The sequence below is a fragment of the Strix aluco genome, chromosome 20, assembly GCF_031877795.1.
Source record: "Strix aluco isolate bStrAlu1 chromosome 20, bStrAlu1.hap1, whole genome shotgun sequence".
In the NCBI taxonomy this organism is placed as follows: Eukaryota; Metazoa; Chordata; class Aves; order Strigiformes; family Strigidae; genus Strix; species Strix aluco.
In genome coordinates, this window is record NC_133950.1 from 10,385,236 (window position 1) to 10,401,249 (window position 16,014).

The 16,014-nt window shown below is 39.9% G+C and overlaps 1 protein-coding gene across 36 annotated transcripts in view; it reads right to left on the bottom strand.

Moving 5' to 3' along the window:
* The window catches only part of FNBP1 (formin binding protein 1), a 102,778-nt gene that overhangs the window by 52,333 nt on the left and 34,431 nt on the right, over positions 1–16,014 (bottom strand). For all 36 annotated transcript variants that reach the window (XM_074846736.1, XM_074846768.1, XM_074846767.1 and 33 more), the window contains exons 3-4: positions 13,190–13,246; positions 10,488–10,635 (exon numbers count right to left, since the gene is read on the bottom strand). In XM_074846736.1, coding sequence (XP_074702837.1) covers positions 10,488–10,635; positions 13,190–13,246 — 205 coding nt within the window. The remainder of the gene's footprint in view (positions 1–10,487; positions 10,636–13,189; positions 13,247–16,014) is intronic.

A 16,014-nucleotide genomic window follows, 5' to 3' on the forward strand; every position in this document is an offset into this window, starting at 1 on the left:
TGACCACTAGAACACGTTACTCCCCTTACAAACCACCTTGTAAAGCAAATAATACAGCAAACTACAAATACAAAGAGAGATGCCTTTCTGCTGTATTATTTACTGGCAATTCAGATGTTTTTACTCAAATACAGGTATGGTTTCATGCAGTAAACTTGAAAAATACAGGTCTGATATTGCCAGATAATCCCACTGCAACTCACTAGAACTCATGCATTCTCAGGCCTGCACATAATCAGACATTAGATATATCTTAAGCAACAGGATACCAACAATCTGTTAGGGTGGAAAAGCTCCAACTTCAGAACAGTAGCTTGCTACAAAGTGTCAAAGTTAGAAAAATGTGCCTGCAAGCACTTTGTAATTGGCAGCTACTTGGTTTCCTGCATCTTCCACTAAAGCAACTGGTATTTTCCTCTTGTCAGAGGGGCAGGTTTCTGGAGCAAACATGCCAGTGACATTTCCTCACTGCCTTTCTGGCTCCACCAGACACACCAGTAAAGACCCCCAAAACAGCAATTCTCCATCACACACGTCCAAAAGACCTACTGCCGTAAAAATCATTGGGGCACTCCATAGCTTTAACTTTCTGTATAGTGTTGATCTCTGCACAAAAATTCTCAAAGCAGAGAAGAGAGAGGCAATGTCAGTAATGCTTTTAATGCTGGGCATGTGCCATGCTCAGCTCTGGCTCTGCTCCTGCCTGCCGAGGAGGGGAGGGTGCAGCAGCCGGGCGGAGGAAGGGAGCACAGCTGACAGCCTGGCACTGCTGCCCGGGGAAGGGACACCCTTTGCCATAAACCCTGATGGTACTTGGGCAGTTCAGAGCCCTGCCTACCATGCTAGGCTTCTCCAAAAACTCAGTCACCACATTATGACATTAAAAAAAAACCCCAGACATAACTGTAAAACTGCTGGGGCGGTAGGGAAAGGCTCCAAGGCGATTTCGGTTCCTTCTGTAGATCCCCATATCCTTTCAACTCTGCATGTGACAGATACTGCATCTTCCTTGCCAGGGGGCTTTGAAACACTCCTCATTTCAGGCTTGCTTTTCTAATCAGAGTTTAGGAAAACAGTTCCAAGAAGCATCAAAAACACTCCCAAGGAACAACTGTAATTTAACACTACATTTTTCAACATTTTGCTAATGAGCATGGAATTTGTGAAAAATCTTTTAACAGTGAAGCTGCAAGTAAAATTACTTGGCTGTCTCCATACTGCATTCCCTGCCTCCAGCAGCCTTTGCTTGTGTGCTCCCCCCTTCACTGGCTCCGACTTTGCTGGAGTGTAAGAAGGGACTTGATTTGGGAACAGCTGGCCTGCATGAAACCCAATACCGTCAATGACCCATAAACCTTAGGAAAACAACATGCCAGGTTAATTTAACAGAACACAATTGTCTATAGGGGCTGAAGGATGAACTGGGAATCAAAAGCATATCAGATACCAGGGCTACCCTGAGCTTGTGTTTATAAACCACTTCGTAGTTAATCAATAATGGAGTTTTAATTTTGCACAGGCCATCCCTATTATTTCCAAATTTGCCTTCTCTGGGAAATAAACTCTATAAGCTGCTGGAAGTAGAGAAGCAGTAAGCCTGAGCAGCATGGCTGCATCTTGTTCAGATTTTGATGCATTTTGTGCAGTGGATGTTTTTTTTTTTTTTTTCTGAGAAGCTCTTTTATAGAAATGGAGTACTGAGATGTAAAATGGGCATTGCTGAGGATTATCAAATAGTGAAACCAAGGAACCAACATCGAGTGACAGTCTGCATCCCATTTTTTGAGATTTCAGTGCAACGTTGCCTTTTTTAATTCAACCATTTTCTAAATATATTTACAAGCCCCAATTCTTGTTGTATTATCCCATCTATATCCTTTGTTATTGGAGATAAAGCTACATGTAACAACAGATGTAATATGCATTGAGAGCCTCCTGCTTTTGCAAATATTTTGCTCTCAGAGGATTATTTCTGCCTTTGAAAAATTCCTTTTTACATAAAGCAACTAAGTGGGACCTTCCAACTATCTATATTTCTTCACTGCCTCCATTTTATGGGTGAGAAAATCAAGACAATATGGTTAAGTGATCTGCTCAAAGTCATATAGGAAGCCTCCAGTTTCCTCAAACCCTGTACTATCTTCGGCTTCTGCAAACTCATTTCCTTTACTTTAGTCTTCTTAAACAGCAAGCGTATTCTAGCTTTAAAAAAAAAAATAGCAAAAATAACTTTAAAATCAACTCTTCCTTGATAAGGTTTCAAAATAAAATTCTAATTTAAAGAAAAAAATTTTTAATCAAATGAAATAATTGGTTATCCTACACCTGATGATTCAGCAAAAGGGAACGTGACAAATTATTTAGCAAATCATACAGAAAACTACCATTATTAGTCACACACACTTCAGCAGCACACAGTGATAAATTTAGAGTAGTTGATGCAATATAGAATGTTATTTTTTTTCCCCCAAAACCAAATGCCCAGACTAATGCACCCCACTCAGGCTTTCTCTTTAAAAAAAAACCAAAACTCAGATTACAAGCAAGATACTGAATTAATGAATCACACTTCAAAGCGTGCCACTAAGACATTTGCAGCAGCGGTGTTGGTTGTTCACATGCCATTATTTCCTCCAGACTTGTCGGCCATATCCACAGCATTCAAAGCATACATTAAAAACACGGTAAAGTTTTTATTTTATTAGTATTTGTTATTCAACCTCCTTAAATCACCTTTTAATCTATACTTTGCAGTCTTAAGCTAGCAATCACCATGTCAACTTTAATGTTTCCTGAAAAATATTTTATCCAAACATTAGACCTACTATATAGCTTAAAACATCGCAGCATTACCCAAACTCAAACCATACTGGCTACATCACCACAACTGTCCTTTTTTGCTGTGTGCTAAAGCACAATGCAGTTCAATGTTACAGGGAGCTCTGAACAATCCATAACTGGCCATGTTTTGACGGGACATCTCCATCTATTCTTGCTCACAGGATAAGACCCAATAATCTAGGTTTTAGGTGATCTCGTGACTGTTGTTAAGACTTGAGATGTTTTCAGCACAGTATTAAATTGCTTATATGAAGACTGGATTAGATCAACTTTCAAAAAGGCATTCATTATATTGTAAAAACTCCCAGCTCAAGGAATACTCAGCTACAGTAAAGGAAGAAGAGTTTTAGGAAGAGCAGGAAATCCACATAAAGACACACTGTTTGCATGAGTTTTTTCCTTTTGAAATCAAGTCATACCAATCGGTGTGCTCTCCTCATTGCCATGCTGACAGTGCTTGTAACAGCTGGGGAGAAATCCTGGCTGCTGCGCAATCAAAGACAAAACTCTCATTGACTTTTGTTCGGCTCAGATTTCACCCATGTTGATCACAACACTGGGAGCAGCGAGCAAGCTACCTACAATACAGAGCCTGTTACTGCCAACACTAGTACAATAAGTAGCAGTGGGATATTTTTGCAAAACTTTCTTGGTATGCAAGAGAGTTTACATAGCCACACAGCTCACAGAGCAGACAAAAGCTTGTTGGAAGATGCTTCTATCTTCCTTCTGACCATTTGAGAGGACTAGAAGAAAAGCAATACGTAGTTAAAAGCATCTTGTGAAGGACAATACAGCCCAATAATTTTGCTGAGAAATTCCTGGGTAGTTTTAAATGAAAGAATTGCCTGAAACATGTAGGCTACCAGTATTACAACAGGTCTGCTTATGCTGTATAGAAAACTGACCATGTAAAACATTTTAAGAAAGGCTGTAACAAGACAGTCTTGTTTTACTTAAGGAAGTAAGCAGTAATTGATTGCTTGGTTAAACTTAAGATTGCACATGTACAGTCTGTTTATATTGGAAATAGAAAAATAATCTTAATTTATATGCACAGCATATGGTTCCTCTGACAATATCCTATTTACAAATTTTCAAAAAAGAGATATATGACAAGGCTGCTTCATTTTCTTTTCTGTTTTCAAACTAGATAATGTAACATGCTGAGAAAACAGTTACCTTTGACTTCTGTAACTGGCATTCTCAGCTCATAGTGATAGTCAATATAAACACAGTCCCAGTAATGTAGTACTTCCTCCTCCAATTCAAACTCTTATCTCCATTTTTGTTACAAGTGATTCCTAAAATAATGGCCAGTGATTAAAGTATACCAAAGATGGAAATTAGGGAACATTATTTTTTCCTCACTTTTCTCAGCTCAATTTGCAAAGAGCCTTGTCAAATGTTTCTCTTTTCCTGGTTGCAAAGACAGGAAACAGTCTCAGAAGAAATCTTTGTTTCCAAGAATAGCAACATGCTCTTGAGGTCTTATCACTCTTATTTGTAATAAGAGTAGCATAAGACAGTCCTGTGAACGTTGACATGAAACACGGGACTATCTCCACACACGTTCATCAGTGCTACTTCTTAATATTGTGGTATAACCCTGTTCTCCTTCGCAACTACTCACGTGAACGTTATTCTTAACGTGTACCTATCAACAAGGTCAAACCTGGAACCGGTTATACAAATTATCTGTTCAAGGTTGATGTTAATTCAACTTGAACTGTCTTCTCCTAAGTGGTGCATTCCAAAGGAGTTCCAGTTACAGACCTCTAAGACTAACGTTTCTCAGGCTTCAGACAACGACCAGATCAGCTGCACAAGATAACCAGAACTAGCTGCTCATGCCTACTGGGAGATGTGATAGCAGAATGATGGTGATCAGCATAAACCTAAAAGACCCTGTGGCAGTAATATTCATGGTAACTTGCTGTTTCCTGTTACATATAACAGATTAAGTCCTTATACTGGGAATCGTAACTCGAACAGAGCAACTTCTCAAGCACAGAGACAACCATGCATTGTGCTCCTCTCCCAGCTGAGCAGCACTGCACTCCCACAGCTTAGCAGGGCAACTCCATGGAAGCAAAGCCACAGGGATCCTCGAGAGCGCTCTGCCACACTGGCCAACTCTTCGAGCGGTCTTGCTGAACCATCTGGCTTCACAGCAGCAGACCAGAAGGCCCTGGATTCAGTGAGCACAAACACAGGTATGACAGGCTGTTTGGAGATCATGTACCCCACTCTCAAATCCATCCTTGGGGGTTAATCATGTCCTTAAAAGCTCAGCTGTGCCAAAGTGCTCTATGAGAGCAAACCAACGGGCTTTTCAAAGGCAGATCCAACATTACTACTGAAAAGTAAGGTATGAAAAAAAGATGTTTGTGTTTTTAAACCCTTCAACGAGAACAAAGGAACATGATTCCACATCTAGTTCTCAGTCTTGTCACAATGCTTCTCTTTCACTGATCCACAACCAAGAGATGCCATGTCAACCGAAAATCTTCTCCCTCCATAGAAATGGTCTGTGACAGCCCCGTACAACTCTTGCAGTGATAAGAAAACTAGAAAATGTACAAGTTAATCCCTCAACAGGCAAAGAAATACTACCACTATCTTTAAATAGCTGCAACCTTCTAGCTGTTTCTATATAGCCTTCACGTATGCTTATACCCACACAAGTATTAAGACCTATATCAGATTTATAAAATATTGAATGTTAACTAAAATGCGAGCTAAATATGCCCACATGTATCATGTACCTTGGATAAACAGCACTGGCACACAGTTAAGTTATGCTCTACTAGTATGGATTCATCGTTGTTCTTTCGTTTTAGGCTGATCTCTGTGGCTGTCTGGATAGAGCACAAAGGGCTCAAATACACACATGGCCAACGCTCAACCTCCCTCGCCCTCAGGCGTTTCACAGTCATGCACTGAGCAGGAAATGTTACTGTCGATAGAAAACATCTCTCCTCTTGTCCCTCCAACTGGCTGTTGCTCTGCAGTGCAATATTCAGGCTAATTCACTGAAAATGTAACTACAGTTGTTTGTAACCATATTTTGTTTCCCAATCAGAATCCCTCCTGTAGTAAACAGAGGCTGATTTATTTATTTGAACTATTATTTCATAGTTCAATGTACCCATTCAAAACTGGGAAGAGCAGGATATTAAGTCCACTGGTCTCAACTTTAACCCTGCTAAAATCAAAGTTCACATTATACCTTTCAGCTAGATGGGATATTATTATTAGTTTCCCACACAAAAATGTTTTTGGAAACTTTCATAATAAGCACTTGTTTTTTTCCATCCCAGAACAGTCCTTTGCAGCATGATTAGATGATACATACAAATATTTAACAGTTTCATTACATTTGTGCCATAGTTTGGGGAAAACCAACAAACACTCATTGAGAAAATACAGAATATATTATAATCTTTCCTAAATAATTTTCCGTGTTCTTTCAGTTCTTATAGCTACTATTTAACACTCTACTGGTACAATTTAACTTAACGAAATACAGCTGCAACATCTTGTAAGAAAGAGAGGATGAACAGGTAGAGTTGGATTGTTGTGCAGTATATTGAGTACAACAAAACCTCCCATAAATGCCCAGTTTTATTTCTGTTCATAAATATCTCCTGCAAAGCTTCTACATTGCAACATAACTATTTGTTAATGTTTAATTTTTATACCCTTAGATTAAAACTAAATACTTCTAACCCATTCATGGGACATTAAGTGGGAATTGGGTTGGTCACAAAACAAGAGCTGGGGAAAGCTCAGTTTGAATCTCATCAGCCTGAAGTTTGGCAAATCACTTCCTTTCACCATCTCTCTTTTCCTCTTCCTACTACCCGTTTTGCCATTAGTTTGTCATTTCTGGAAGGCAGCAGTCTCGCTGTACCTCTGCAGCACAAAGCACAGCTGTGCTCCCAACACATCGAGACCTTGAGGCACATCCGAAACGCAACACGGAAAAATCCATTGTGCACTTGACAGGGTCATATTCTGCCATCCTGCCTCATGCCTGCACAGTGCATTACGCCGTGAGAAATTCTGTGGAAAGCCACAGGACTATTTGCAGAACAGAGCACTATTCAGAATGAACGAACGTGGCAGAATTCCTCCAATTATTTACTTTTCATCAACACCTGAGAGTCTACAAGAAACAGAAAGTCCTCTGACATGTACACCCCCCGTATGAATACACACAGGGAGAGCGCACATGCTCCACCATAAAGAACCAGACCGTTTTTGCCCTCGCAGTACCCATAAGGATGCATTCATTCCCCATTCCCCTTCTCTCCTGACACAAAATGGAACGTATTGACATCAGGTAAATTCTCTCCCAACCACAGAATCCCAGTGCTGCACCAGTTCAGCCTGCAGCAAAGCTCTTGGCTTGTACTTGACTTTCACGCTTGATTGTATGGAGCCAGCCTACCCCCAAGGGGAGGTGGAGGTAGAGGTGAAAGCAGCAGCAGTAATAAGAGGGATAGTTCATGACTCCCAAATACATTTTTAGCAGAGCTGACACGAGCAACAGCTACACAGAGCAGCTGCTGCCAGAGGAGACCATCAGTCAGACCTCGTTTGGGACCACAGATCTAAATCAGAATTGTCCCAGGAATTAATTCCTGAATTTCTATCCAGACAAACTACAGTATTGAGGGTTTTCCTCAGCCACAGTTGAGAGAATACCTAAAGCAAGCTATCTCCTGTGAAGCTTTAAGAAATAAAGGAAATTCTCAATGCTTGGGCCGTACTGGCTCCTCGTTTGTTCAGAAGTCCTCTTAGGTGTCATCCAAAAAGAGGGTGATTTTTCTTTTTTTTTTTTTTTTTTTTTTTTTTTTAACAGAACAAAGCATACTGAGCAACTTGGCAGGTACAGCAATGTGGAGAAGCAAATTCCCTCACCTAAGCAATCAAAGTGCTGATGATCTTTCTCTCATATGGAGAATAACGGGTCTGCTTAGGAGTTACTATCACAACAGCAACAGGCGCAATGGGTGAAAGTAGAACAACTCTTAAGTACACTTCCAACCTGGAAATGTATTACCTGACAGTGCCCATGAAGTCAAGTCCAAACACTCCTCTTGACATTACTGGGATCATCTCCTTTTCTTTTGTCACAGACAAGCAAGATTAAGACTCAATTTTGTAATACTGCAGGGCCCCAGCTCAAACTTGGTACCTTCCATAGCCACCCCAATGTAAGGTTTTGGTGAAATTGGGGTGGCATGAAGAATGACCACAGAAGGAAGTTCTTTCCCTGAACTGCTCTGAGAGGCAATCCCCAACTCATTTGTGGTTGTGGTGATGAAGATCTTTGCACAGTGAAGGGGAATTCAGTTGCATGTATCTGGCCTCAATGACCTCACAAGGAAGGTGGATGGGGCATGGCTTTCACATGTAGCACAGAACTGAAATTTCAGCTTTGAAGCAGCTAGCAGGATCCTGGCTGAAGATGAGAATCACTCATGTAAGATCATGGACACACTAAGATCAAGAGACTACAAGAAGAAGTTGAAGTGAGGAACTGTCCCATAAAGAGTTTCACTTCACTAGACAGCTGGGAAGAACTGAAACAGCACAAGGAGGTCTCACCTCTCTCAACACACACACCGTGTGAAAAGTAGGCAGGGTGTAGGCCTAACTTCAGTGACTGTTAGGGCAAAACTTGGTAGACTTGGTAGTATTAGGTTAATGGTTGGACTCGATCTTTAAGGGTTTTCTCCAACTTCAATAATTCTATGAAGTTGTAGCATAACAGCTGATGACATATCAAGCAGCGAGCACGAGAACTATGCCAGCAAAATTTCTGGAAATACCAAGCCATTCATCAATTTGTATCATAAAAGGTTTTGCCAAAGCATAAGCCCTCTGTGATATTTACACACAACCACCTTCCCCTCCTGCAGATCCCAGCATGATTGATGCATTTATGTTTTACAGTAGGAACAGAGAGAGGCTATGTATGAAAAATGCCTGAAGGCGGAAGCAGTCTCCTTTTCAACACCATTTGCTCGTAAATGAGAAATCTGCAGGAATCAGACAAGGATTCATAATTCATGTAGCTTATATTCATGTTACAAGAACAAAACAACCAACCATGACTGACAACTGTTTTCTGTTAAAGGCTAAGAATTATCAGCAACAGCAGGTAAATATACTGTTTTGGTTGGGTTTTTTTTTTTGCTGTTCCCATGCTGTTATCACTTGACCAATATTAAAATAATTTTCTTGTCATTCACCCATTACTTATGAGCCATACTTACTACAGTAGTCTACAAACAAAACAAAAAAGCAAGAGTTACTGCTGACATTCTTCACAAGATAGATAGCAAGTCCTCTTTCATCATACTTAAAATGTCTAACAGATATTCCAGTCACCTTTTATGCCCATATAATTGAAAAACTAGATAAAAACGTTACAAGTGACAGAAAAATGCCATACTAGAATTATGCTTTTTTTTTTTTTTTGGCTTTACTTATTGTATGGAGCTCATGCTGAATAAAAGGTCATAGAAGTGGCTGAGTGGCTGTTCTCATCACTGGTGTATGCAAAACATCCTTCCATGCTGCTGCCAAAATGTTATATCCCTGAAAGATTACACACCATTCTGCAAATTAAAGGTATGTTTATATATTCTATTCCTCTGTTGACAGACTTACCATCCTAATACTATACTTAGAAAAATATGGTAATTTCCAGAACTCAGGTCCTGCATAGAACTTCAACACATGCTTAATGTTAGTGGGACTATTTATAAGTGTGTACATTTTGCTAGGCTGGGCAAGAGTACTTTTGCATTTTCCATAATGGACCAACAATTTGCAAATGAAATATAGTGCCCTGATACCCCCTTGTCTTGTTGCACTCTGCTTAGTCATTTTATACCTGTGTTATGGGTATTTGTAACAATAATGCTTAGAATCACTATTTTATGTCCACTCATCCCAGGCAAGGGGTCAAGGAAAGGGGGAAAAAGAAAAAAAAAAAAAAATCACATCTCAACTATATGCCTTTCAGAGCTGGTGACATGCAAATTAATCAGCCTCAAACATTGACTGTGGCAGCCACACAGGTTCCTAAAATACTAGTTAAAACAGGGTACTAACATAAAGCTCCTAATTCTACCAGTCTTGAAGGATAACAGATTGAAAACCAGATTCCCTGCCACCATCACAAAACAAGTCAGACCCCATATTTCTCATTGGAATACATTTTTAGAAAGTTCTGTTGACCAGATTTGGCTGAGAAGCAGGAAAGTGTGAACCCAGATTGTAATAATTCTTTCAATCAGGCTCAGTAATACAGTTTCTCTGTTTATGTCAGGCTTTACACAGTGCTGCTGGACTCTTCCCTAAGCAAGCTTTTGGCTAACAGAGCCTTAAGCACAGATGGGTCTCTGACCTTATTTAGCAGGGATTCTCCTGAAGGCACTGCTGTCTGATTTTATAACATTTGATTCAAATGGTTCAGTGACTTGGCCAGGGCACGTAACCCACTTTTTTAATGCTTGGTCACTAGCAAAGCTCATGGTTATTAAGTACAAATAAATTTTACTTAACATTTAACTCCATCTGTCTTAAATAGCAATTAATTGTAAATAAAAAAAATAATCAATTACCGATTTCCTCTCTTGTTTCAGCTCCTGCACATAGCGTGTTAACTCTCCAGTGATAAGAGAGGTCATGTTCTCTGAAATGACCTCATGCTGTCCGGCATAGTCATTCATTTCATTTAAAGTGGCTAGGAAGGCTCTAGTTGATGTGTACCTGTGGAGGACAAAAATGCATTTTGCTTTTAGTCCCTTTCTTTTCAGAAAGACACACTGCAAAGGGAAGCTGTATTCTTCTTTCATTTATTATTGCTACGTGAGACTGAATATGGATTAGCACAAATTCACGTGAAGGAATTTCTCAGAAGGAAGTTATCCCACGCACTGACAGTTGTCTGATAAATTTATCTTGATTTAGACAGTTTGACACTGGCTCTTAAAATATCGCAGTTTTAGAGTGCCAGGTTTTTTTATCAGCACAGCTCTGGGACTTCACTATTCTAATCTCTATTCACCAACCTTTTTCAGTTATACTCTTTCAAATCCTACAATTTAGTGCACAGAGTCATCAGTATACTCTGCCTGGCATAATCCTGCCTAAGCAACCAACTTTCTGGCTAGCACAGTGCAGAAAAGAAAAGAAAACTTTTCATAGTGTAAATTGGATTTAAATCAGCCATAAAGTTTTCAAAAAAGTAGTGAGTTTACGAAGCATGTGTTGCACCTTCCATCACAAGGTTTATTTTTCGTATCAAGTAATCTCCTATACAAAGTTCCATGTATTATTGAAAGGTAGAAAGGAACATCTCTGCACACAATTTCAAAACAGCAGATTATGTCACTAGCATATTCAGCACAGAGCCAACAGAGCTGCATTTCAATACCCCAGCTGGCTGTGCTGGTCAGCTGGAAAACAGCAGCTTTGAAGCACTGCACTTGTACATGCTAGAAAAACTATTAATAGTAAATGGCAGCAGTCTGCACTGGTAACATCACCTAAAGGTGAAAAAGCAAAGCAAAAGGGAGAGATTTAGAGGAAATAGAGGGGAGTGGTACAAGTAAGAACGAAAAAGGCATCAGAGAAAAAAAAAAACAGAAAAAAGAAACTGAAAAAAAGACTAAAAATACAGTCCAGTATAAGCAGCCACATTTACAGTCAAGCTGCGGTGCCTCGAGAGAAATCCCAGTTGCAAGGGACGTGATCAAAGCTACAGAACTACAGACTGACAATGAGCTCAAAACCAGATCGTTTTTAGACAGGCTGTCTCAAAGCAGTGTGCGAGGCACCCAAAGGTCACATGACAAATCCCGAGACATTGTTTAGGGACATGAGGAATCTATACTGAGGTGAACATTATATTTAAAAGGGCAAAGGATACACAGGATCTTCTGTGCCACATCACATGAATCGTTTAACTCCAATATCCTTTTCCAGCAATGAAAGATGTGTCAAAAAGGGTTGTAATAAACCTCAAAATACCCATTTATGGTAAAGCTACCAAAGGCAGATTTATTCCTAATCCCCTGTACAGACCAAAACAGCTGATGTGTTGGTAACATAAGCTTCCTTGTGTAAATATCAGTATCTCAGGAAACAATGGCATAAATAACTGATTCCAAAAAAATGTTACTAAAAATAATATTAAAAGAAAATTAAAAGACCATTATCTCTGTTAATATGAGCCGCTAGAGTAGCTGTATACACAGCAGCTTGGGGGTCTGACCCAAAAATCTAAATGAATAAAATCATACAGATGGATCTGTATACAAACTCATCTGAAATGTTTCAAATCTCAAGGTCAAGGGTTTGAGTCTGCTGCCAGGCTCTCCGGAGGCAGAGCAGCCTCCTGCAATACAAGGCTGCAGGATCAGACTCTGCAATGCCTTCATTCAGTTTTACAAAACGCTGACATTGAGAAACTTCTGAGTCAGAGTGATCCAAGGAAAAAGGTTCTTGCTTTGACTTATAGCCCATCTATTGGAAAGCTTCTCCTCTAGAAAGTTCTCTTTAAATAATACTTTTAATCTCATCAAGGGCAGGCAGGTCTATCATCACCTGTGTCCATGCCTGCAGTGTCACTCAGTGAAGGAGCCGTGCTTTGACGCTGCGGTCGCTATCTGGGATCGCTACGTTAGTCCCCTGCCACCAGGAAGATACAGCCTGAGTACATGAATCATCAGCAGACAGCTGAGGCCATTCAACATCCTCCAACAGCAGCATGTCATGCATCGATCCATCCCAGGATACTGGGAGTACAAACTACATCCTTCACCTTACTCCTCAAGAATCACTCACTGGTTTCTCTGTGGCATTGTAACATTATCCCTTTAGTAAGTTACTAATCTGTGTTGTCAGTCCCTTTGAGTAATTTAATACCTATGCAGACTGCTTAAATTGCATGCTAAAATTAACAACTGTTTCTGATCCTGCTGAAAGTCGTTAAAAGTTTGGTCATACACTTCAAAAGCCAGGATCATGCAGTCTGGCTTAAAGTTTAAGGTTCATGAAAGAAACAAAACAAAAAACCCCAAACCAGGCATCCAGAAACCATAACATATAAAGGAAACTGAGTAATTACAGACCAAGCACAAACTTTGAAAATCCACTCATTAATAACAACCATATAAGCCTGTTTCTCCATCTATGATTTCCATACTCTTACACTTGACTTTAAAATCTTTGCTTTACAAGTCAAATCCTAGTTGGTAACCAGAACTTTTCCCCTTCCTCCATCAATGCATGCTCACCCAGCAGTGGATCATGAACATACCTGTATTCTTCTTCTTCTTTGGAGTTCTTTTTGGGTTGGTATTTCTTTGAAAGATTCCTAAAATTAAAAATACATATATATAAAATTAAATTTAACATCTCCTTTAAATTAAGTGGATAATCTTTGCATGCACACACATTCTGCGGGGCTTCAGTTTTTATTTGCAGTGACTAGACACCTTGTCAGAGTACAAAGGTAATTAGGCTTTGATTGCATTGTAGTAGCACTCAAAGAATGGGCCACACAGTGCTTCAGTCTCTATAACTGTGATAAAGTAGCAGATTCTGAACCCAAGAAGCTTATAAATTAAGGTCATGAAGTCGTTAGGCTTGAGTTCTGGTTCTGCTGATGCACAAGTCTCCTTCACCTGATCCAAGGGAGAGACCCTTTTACAGTAAAACCACTCATCCTTAGATACAGGAACATACTTTACAAACGCCACCCAGTAGCAGGTGCTACTCCATACCCAAAGGTCAGCCAGCCCGTTAAAGTGCCATTTGCTGCAGCAGATGACACTCATGGCCAGGCAAGTTTGCCTGCCTTTAGCAGGATGCTTCCAAGGAAAATAAAAATCTTCATAAAACTATGGGAAGCTGCAGTGAGATGACAAAAGGAGGATCACTTTATGATTATCAACTGATGCTGGGAGAAACGTGAAATTTGATTATCCCAATTAGCACAGATGATTGCATCTCTCATTAGTCCACATCCTACTAATGATTTGATTTTAAAATATTGATATGCTCTTCAAGTGATCATGTCTTGAATAAGAAAACTGTTAGCACATTTGACAGTGATTATATAGTTTTCATTGTCCTGAAAGCACTGACTGCAAGCCCCTAGCCAGCAGCAAACCAAGGTTTAATGAACATGTGCTGTCCACCTGACACCCAGTGCACCTTGCTGATACCTAAAGCTCAGCATTATGATGCATACTGCACATTACAACACCGTGCATCCTTTAAACAATGCAAACCAGAAAGCTGACAAATTTAATTTAGTAATTTCAAGACCTTTTCAGTGCTGCAGTACTAGGATGTCCTCGGCTCTAAACTCAGCCCTATTACTCTATGCCTCCCTGCAGTCTCTGTTACCCTACTGTGAAATGGAAGCCATTTGTTTTAGCCTTACAAGGTTGTTTCAGTGATAAAAATAACAGACAAGTGGTATTGATGGAATCCTTGTCTGAAGGACTACCAGGTGTCATTGACCTATCTGTGCCAAGCTCTTTGGGGGATTCCCAGAATGAAAAAAACCCTGCTTTTTCAGAGGTGTAACCCACTCCCTGTTGCATGCTGGTTTTACTGCAGGGCCTCGTCTCACATTTCTTATTCTTTTTGTTCTCCTTAAGGAATTAAGAAGCATCTGCCCAAACAGAGTGGTAGCCAGAACCCTGGCAGATTTGCACAGACAAACATGTGTTTCTCAAAATGTAAGTATCCCTACTGGAAGGGATCCAAGTGAGCATCTCCCTTCCAGTCTCTGCCTTCTCTGAAAAGAGCATGCTCTGAAACAATGAACTCTTCTCTAGTTCTGCATACAGCAGCTTGAACCAAAGAATAGCAGCATGGGAAGAATTCTGCAAACTGTTCTGAATGATTACAGTAAGTCTTACAGCACTCTTCTTGTGCCATGGGAATGCCTCCTTCCATACACCTGCTTAGAGGAAAGGAAAAACCACAAGAAAACATGCACAGAAGGCTACACTAATAAGGCATTTTCACACACACTCTAAATGCACATCTCCCTGCACTGTCATGCTGCCCAATTAATTCTGACATACACAGCTACTGCCTTCTTAGGAATCTTTAAAGGTGTAGAAATGCTACAGAGCTGGCATTTCAAAATCCAAACAGTATGTGTTCACAGAAAAAAAAAATATTCTGAGAGCATGTAACAAGGATTAGCATTTGGGTTAAGTGTTTTATTATTTTTCTATGTACTTTATAAAACACATAAAATATAGAGTCTATATATTCGAGTTCTTTGATTGTTTCCCCCCCTTTTTTTAAAATCAAAAACATACATAGGGTTTTAACCAGGATACACACAAAAATACCAGAAGTGATACTGAACCCAGAAGTGTTGCTGAAGTTCAGCTTTCAGTCATGCAGTGTCATGACCAGAACACCAGCACTTCCCAGGTTCAAGCTCATGAAGCAGTGACATCTTCAGAGCTAACAGTGATTAAAGAGGGAACTAACACATAAGAACAAAGACCATCAGTAAAATGGCAATTCTGGAAAGATCCTGTGCACCTGTTTCCAATTCATGCTTCTATTTGCTTTTCACTCTATCATTTTTTCTGTCTTTATAGCTTGCTTCTTTGCTCCCTTATTTTCACTTCTTTAACATCTTGCTCTTTCTCTCACATTTATCATCTACCAGAGGTTCCAGATTCTCAGATTATTCTGTTATCTTAAGCATTTTTTTTTTCCAGTGTCTTCCTCAAGGCTGTCTATCCATCACCACATTAGGCAAGGCTTTTGACACACTTTGTGATCAGAAGTAAGCAGTGACTAGAGAAGGACAACAACGAAACACTGCTTCAGCACCCAGAGCACAGCATCCAGCATGTCAACATCCCAGGGAAGTTCAAAACAAAATGCAGGATCAAGTAAACACTCGACCATAGTTTCTGCATCCCTTCCTTCCCAGCCTAGCCTAATGACCAAACAATGATAATGTAAAACAACTAAGAAAACAATCATGTCAAATCTGAATTAGACTCTCAAACCAGGACTGATTGTAAATGGTACAAACAGGACTCAAATAGCACAGGCACCATGTGTAAGGTAGGGGACACTGGGGAGTTTCTTCCACTG